Source organism: Malus domestica, chromosome 17 (assembly GCF_042453785.1).
Source record: "Malus domestica chromosome 17, GDT2T_hap1".
NCBI classification, from domain to species: Eukaryota; Viridiplantae; Streptophyta; class Magnoliopsida; order Rosales; family Rosaceae; genus Malus; species Malus domestica.
Window position 1 is genome coordinate 31044644 of NC_091677.1, and position 7495 is coordinate 31052138.

General features: G+C 37.9%; 1 protein-coding gene across 1 annotated transcript; it reads left to right on the top strand.

The window, feature by feature from the left end:
- Window positions 1–4839: 4839 nt before the first annotated feature.
- On the top strand, window positions 4840–6368 carry LOC103405800 (F-box/kelch-repeat protein At3g06240-like). The gene has a single exon (XM_070817564.1). The coding sequence runs from the start codon at window positions 4996–4998 to the stop codon at window positions 6178–6180; it is 1185 nt and encodes a 394-aa protein (XP_070673665.1). The 5' UTR covers window positions 4840–4995; the 3' UTR covers window positions 6181–6368.
- Window positions 6369–7495: the final 1127 nt, after the last annotated feature.

A 7495-nucleotide genomic window follows, 5' to 3' on the forward strand; every position in this document is an offset into this window, starting at 1 on the left:
CCCCTTTTCATTCTTCTCGACAACATCCAAATCCCACTTATACTTTTCATGCATCATATACTGACTCACAACAGACTGAACCAACTCAACGTCATATGTAGTAATTTGAGGAGATCGTGCGGGGATCAATAAGTCACCTAGAGAGCCATATTTCTTCTCTCCGAGTATTGTTGCCGATGGAAGGCAGAGCCAAGAAACCAAGAAATCACTCTTGACCTTTCGTCGAACATATAATGTGCAAGAATGCACTATATACTGCTTCCAATTCATCGCTTCATCTTGAAACCCAGAGCCAGAGGAAAACCCCAGAAACAATTCAATTCTTGAAGATCCAGATGATTGATCCATGGCGTGAATCAGAACCTGAAGAAACCAAGAGAACCCCATTTCAGAAAAACCTCCCGGAAACGATTGCAGTTGGGTTTTGGCGATTTTGTAGCAAGGTCAAACTTCGGAGTAAACACCAAAAGCCAGCAGCGTGAATGGCCTCTTTGTCTATGATCTGCAATGCGACTTCGGAAGGAAAGAGGATTCATTGAGATCAGTGGAGAAATCTCTGATCACAAAAGTAAAATCAAGAAGTAAAATCAACCCAGAAGTAAAAGAACCATCATGGAAGCACCCAGAAACTTATCCTAACATCTAATGAAAATTTGGAAAGAAACTAAGCTAGAAACAAATGAAAAATAATAGAAAGTTGAACCACCAGAATCTATGGCGTGAGCTTGGTGGCTCTGATACTATGTTAACTATATTGAAGAATTAGCAGAGATGAACAATTATGAAATAAAAAAATGAAGATTTACAGAGAGGACAGATGTGAGAACGAAATGAATGAAGCTTTTGTATTAAACTCAATGAACTGACTTTACTATCTGTTTACAATAGCTATATATAACTGACTAGACAACTAACTCTTTCAACTAACTATTACATCATCCAATCCTTTACAACTGTTTTGATGAGCTGGTGAGCTGGCAGTGATATATTCAACAATTTCTTCGTCCAAGCCCTGGAGGTCAAGAATCTGCAAAACCTTATTTTTAAGGTCTACTTTAGATATCTCATTCATGATTCTTTTTGCTTGAAAAGGATGAGGCTTAAGGTGATCTAAATAAATTTGTCCCACCAACAAATATAAATCTGTCTTTCTAGCTGGGGAATATGGCTCCAAGAATTGTCACCGTCACCCTCTCCATCAAAATCATAGGTCCATCCAATGGAGTTCATAGATCATCATGAACCATAAAAAAAAAATTATTTTTATTATTTTTTTATTTTTATCAGGATAATCATAATTGGCTTTTCTGAACCATTCTAAAAATTATTCATGTACTGGCTGAGGAAGATACTTTGCGCTGGTCCCTAGATAAGAAACCAGGTCCTGAACGAGTTTGGTAACTCTTTCAGAGTATGAAGGCACATAGAGTCGGGGTTATTTCCCCATTCTTCAAGTGCTCATTTTCAAGATTAGAATTTTAGAAAAAGACATCATATTATTATTTTCGCTTCTACAATGATGCACCATTTCTACTAATTCCATTTTACCCTTTCATGCCAATATATTTGCTTGAAGAGGGGTCTCACATGATCTTTATGATATTTTTAGCCACTTCCCTAGGAGTTTTCAGGCAACTTGAGTCCTCTATAGTCATCAAGGGAATAATATTTGTCTACAGGAAATGATTATTGCGATGGCTTTCTCCCCGCATTTATTATAAAGGAGAGCGGTAGAAAGGAGATTTTGATTTTCATGGAAGGAAGAACCATTCGATTCTCTTGTAAGGACCTAGCTCTCAATCCTTTTTCCTTGAGTGTGACCTTGCAAAAATTCAGGAGTCAAGAAATCAAATAAATAATTATTTTCATCCTTAATATATGCAATATCTAAATCAAAAGTAGATAAAATGCCTTGCCATCTAGCAAAAATTTGCTTAGCGGCTAGGTTTTTAATACCTTTAAGTAGAATATCCTTGACGGCCTTACAATCTAGCCTAATCAGGAATCGTCTATTAAGAACGTCACTTTCGAATTTAGTGCCTGCATGAACTATTGATAGAAGTTCATATTTTATAGTACAGTAATTTCTTTGTGCTGGTTTCCAGGCACCTAATGTAAAACAAACCAATATCTTTTTTTTTTTTTTTTTCATCTTGAGTTCTTTGTTTCAGGACTCCTTCATACCATCATGAGAGGCATTTGTTTCTATTAAAGGCTTCTGGGTGGCCTAAGGCTAGACATGATAATTCTTTGACCTTCTTTTTTTTTTTTTTTTTTTTTTTTTTTTTCAAAAGTCTCATTGCGTGAGTTTGTTCATCCGTCCAAGGAACAAGGATTTCCTTTTCAGCCATTCTTAGGCTTACGTTTTCCCAGACAAGCTCAGTTTGAAACAAGAAGTTTTCTGGTCCATGATTAATCTTTCCATTGGTAGGGATAAGCACAATCTTCATTATGATGCCGAAGTGTTATAACCCATATTTTAAAATGGGAAGTGTTATTGACACTCCAAAAATTTCATTCTACACTCCTCACAAGTGTATTTTTCTTTCCAAATTTACAAAGTTTGGAGTGTAGAATGAGATTTTTGAAATGCCGATAACAATTCTTTTTAAAATAATGTATTTTATTCTTAAGATGTGTGAAATGACCAAAATACACCTATTGAGTGTCTTGAGTAATTATGGACCTCTGAGTAAGATTTCGAATTCTCATATTTTTCTATTTATTTAAATTATTTTTCAAACCCGCAAGTGCGTGGGCGAAAGTGGAATCGAATGCAGGTTACAAGAGTCGAGTTATGAAATTAAATTAGTGAAGGGCACAAATGTAATTTCGTGTGGGAGGAATTTTAGTGGGACTTAACCCACTCCTGCTTCCTTCCTTCCCATTTTCTGAAACATTCTCCCTCTCTAACTCTCGGTCTCTCTCTTCCTCTCTTTATCACCACCGTGCACCACCACCCCAGACCTCAAAACCACCAAATTTAGAATCAGTGTAACCTGGGGAACTCAAATATGTCCTTGCATGTGTGTGGGGAAGGGAGAACTCGAGTTTGAGTTCTCGGTGGAATTTTTTTCGACGAGTTTGACCATAGTTGTGCAGTATTCTTGGTCCACGAGTCGAACTACACAAAGAAGGTGTTGCCTTTGAGTATACCCCGGCCTAGATGCAAATGAGACATTTGAGAAGGTAATAGAGCCTAAAGTTCCATATCTTGCTGCGACTGGAGTTTTTGTACTTAACTAAAAGCACTAGATCAGACATCTCAATTACTAATAATATTTTGGCATAAAGCAACACTGCCTACATGCTACCATCAAATTGGTGTTAAAGACGTTGTTCCATTACTACGAATTTGGACTTATTCTATTATGCATCATAGAATGAATCACACCCATTATTTCTTAGAAAGATGCCTACCTTGTGCGATATGCTGACATAGACGATATGTCTAATCCGCACAAGACACTTTTCCAAACGGGTTATGTCTTTACTGTTAGGGACACCACAATATCTTGGTGGTCAACTGAATAGTCCTTAGTTACTAAACCACTCCATACTACACCACACGAGAGAAACATGGTTAAGAGTTCTTGTTGAACATATTTGAAGTACCTGCAATTTTCATTCATCGTTGAGTCCCAAAAACGATCTTTGAAGACAATGCCACATGTATCGACCTAATCATAACATGCTGCATCCAAGAAGCAAATGCCAAGCATACTACGCCTACATCAGCATGAGCACCAGAAGATTGAAATCAAGCAAATTCGATCCCAAGACAGCTTTGCCAACCTCTTCACGAAGTCGCTGTCAATGTTCACCTTCCAAAAGCTTGTCTGAGGAATTAGTATAAGTAACTATCTCATTTGCAATGCTTGGAGTTTTCATTTGGAAGTTTTCTCAAACTCAATGGAGTATCTAGAAGTGTACTCACTTGACCATAATGTACTATTTCTCCCTATGATTAGGAGCATTTTCCTCACTAGGTCATTGCTACTTGGCTAGGTTTTAACGAGGCGCACCCTTCCTGGCGTGGTCATACCCTTGTGAGCATTCTACTTACATTTTACCATAACAAGGTTTTGTGAGTTTTATTACCTATGCATTCTTTCGTTTGTTTTGAGATTCACATTTGCTCTTGGGCGTACGAGACAATACTAATTCCATATTTTTCTGAAGACTGATGTGTCGACTGGTTGAGTATTTTTTTTTGCATACTCGAGGGGAGTGTTGAGAACATTATTAGCACATATGTGATTGTGTAAATCCTAAGTACATATCAATTAGGAATCATTTGGGATCTAGAAAATCTTTCCTATTATACTTGTATTACTTTGAGAGAAAGTTATTTTGTCATCCTTATTACTATAAATAAAGGCACAAGGCATGAGGAATAACATACACAATTGTTCAAGCCTTTTCTCCAACCGTAGCTTCTCTTTCTCCCGTTAAATTTAAGTCACAACATAAACAGAAATTTTCGTTTTTATAATTTAATAATGCTTTTGGATATTTAGTCTCAAAATGATTTCTGAGAAAGAAAAATATTGAAAATTCGTCTACTACCAATATCTAAAAGGAGAAACTAGGTTCCGTTCATTAATTTAATATAGAATTAAAAAGTAAAATTTGAATGGTTATTTTGGTAATCAATAAATAAATTTAAAATAGTTAATTTTGAACGTATGATCCTCCATAACACTCGAAATTGACTGGCTCGCCCTTGTTTTCATCCGAAAAATAAAAAAAGTCAAATCTGGATCACCCCTATTTTCTTTGATAGCTATATATGTTGCAGTTGTGGAACTCCAAGTTTATTTAGTGTTGTTGGATTTTGGCATCTTATGTGGTAAGTAATAAGTTTAGTAATTGAACCTCAATCTATCAGGCCTTAGGGACTTGGAGTTTGATTTAGTTTGTCTCTCAAACTGGTGGTGTTCTTTCCTGTGTATACATAAATGTGAAGAATTCCTGTGGAAAAAAACTGCCAAAATGTCCCAGGTGAGTGAAACTGAAACTCCTGAAGATAGGGTGGTCGCAATCATGTCCAAGTTGCCGCCCAAGTCTCTGATGCGATTCAAATGCATACGCAAGTCTTGGTGCACTGTCATCAATAGTCCAAGTTTTGTGGCCAAACACCTCAGCAATTCTGTGGACAACAAATTCTCATCATCCACTTGTATCCTCCTCAACCGTTCTCAGGTTCACGTTTTCCCGGACAAGAGTTGGAAACATGAAGTTCTATGGTCCATGATTAATCTTTTTAATGAAAGAGTTGCACGCACCCTTTATTATGATGTTGAGGACCTAAATATACCGTTTCCAAGGGATGACCATCAACATGTATTGATTCATGGTTATTGCAATGGAATTGTTTGTGTAATATCAGGGAAAAATATTCTTTTATGCAATCCTGCAACGAGGGAATTCAGGCAACTTCCTGATTCATTCCTTCTCCTACCTTCCCCTCTCGGCGGAAAATTCGAATTGGAGACCGACTTTGGAGGATTGGGATTTGGCTATGATTGCAGAGCTAAAGATTACAAGATTGTGCGAATTATAGAAAATTGTGAGTATTCAGATGATGAGCGAACATATTATCATCGTATTCCTATGCCTCACACGGCTGAGGTATTCACCATGGCTACTAACTATTGGAAAGAGATCAAGATTGATATATCAAGTAAAACTTATCCCTGTTCTTGTTCAGTGTACTTGAAGGGATTTTGTTATTGGTTTACAAGGGATGGTGAGGAATTCATACTTTCATTTGATTTAGGCGATGAGAGATTTAATAGAATACAATTGCCTTCTAGGAGAGAATCTGGTTTGGAGTTTTATTATATTTTTCTGTGTAATGAATCCATTGCTTCTTTTTGCTCTCGTTATGATCGAAGTGAAGATTCTAAATCATGTGAAATATGGGTAATGGATGATTATGATGGAGTTAAGAGTTCATGGACAAAACTCCTAGTCGCTGGACCCTTTAAAGGCATTGAGAAGCCATTGACACTTTGGAAATGTGACGAGCTTTTTATGATTGACACCGATGGAAGAGTCATCTCTTATAATTCTAGTATTGGATATCTCAGCTATCTTCATATTCCTCCGATTATCAACAGGGTTATAGATTCTCAAGCTCTTATTTATGTAGAAAGTATTGTTCCAATCAAGTGAGTTGAGGGCTCATTTTCTCCTATTTAATTTGTATGCATGATATAAGGCTTGAGTTTGCATCTTTTAATTTAATTTGCTTTGTGTCCTTTGTACTATGTTTGCTTATCATGGAATGCCTTTAGCTTTTGTGCATTCCACATTTTGCAATATTATTCCATTCGAAAGTTTATGCTAACTAATTTTTTTTAGAGTTACTTAATGATAATAATTCTCTTATGTTTTTCCTTTTTTTTTTCTTCCTTCAGAGTTTCCTTCTTAAAAATCTAATAAATATTTACTCATTTAACAAAATCAAGTTAAACCTTCTACTATAGGAGTAGAAGTGCTTAAAACATTTAGGCAACAAAGAATATTGGGTAAATTACATAGTAGCCCATCAGGTTTGAGGTCTATTGCAATCTTATACAACATCTTTAAAACATTTCACTTTCATACCTCAAGTACCATTTTATTTCAAAATAATACATCCGTTAGATTTTCCGTCCATTAATCCGTTAAATGCTGACGTGGCTACCACATTTGTGCCACGTGGCTGCCAAATGTGAGCCACATGGCAAAAATAATAATTTTTTAATTTTTTTTAGAAACCTGTCTGCCACATATCTTCTTTTTTTTTTTTTTCCTTCTTCTCCTCTTTCTTCTTCTCTTCTTCTTCTTCCTCATTCTTCTTCCTCCCATCTCCTTGCCCCCATACCTGCACCTTCAACCCAAAACCCATACCTGCACCTTCAACCCAAAACCCAGAAAAAAAGAAAAAGAAGAAGAACCCCAATCCCATATCCCCCCCACACCCAGATCCCATTAACCCCCCTCATTATCCTCCCCCCGTGAAACCCAGAATCCGCCCCTCCCCCCGCGCGAACCCAGATCCCCCCCCTTCTCCCCCTGCGTGAACCAAGATCTCATGCATCGTCTACCATCCTCCACCCCCGTGAACCCCCCAACCCAGAAAGAAAAAATCCACCCCCTGCCCCCGCGAACCCCCCCAAACCCAGAAAGAAAAAACCCCCTCCCTCCCCCCGCGACTCAACCCCCCTCCGCACCCACCCTCTTCCCTCCTCTATACACCCCCCACTCCTTAAATCCACACCCATTCCTCCCACCTCACGAACCCGGCGATGAAGGGATCTGAGTTTTTTTTTTTTCCTGGGTTGCAGGTAGGGGGTCGGGGGAAGAATATGAAAATGGGGGAGAAGACAGGAGGAGGATGAGGGGTGGGGAAGACAAACTGAAGGGCTTTTTTTCTTTCTTTCTTTCTCTCTCTCCTGGGTTGCAGGGAAGAAGATGAAGATGGTGGGGTTGAGGGGAAAAGAGA

What these genes read in the sequence shown, in the direction of transcription:
- LOC103405800 (XM_070817564.1), top strand. Translation starts at nt 4,996, where the DNA reads ATGTCCCAGGTGAGTGAAACTGAAACTCCTGAAGATAGGGTGGTCGCA.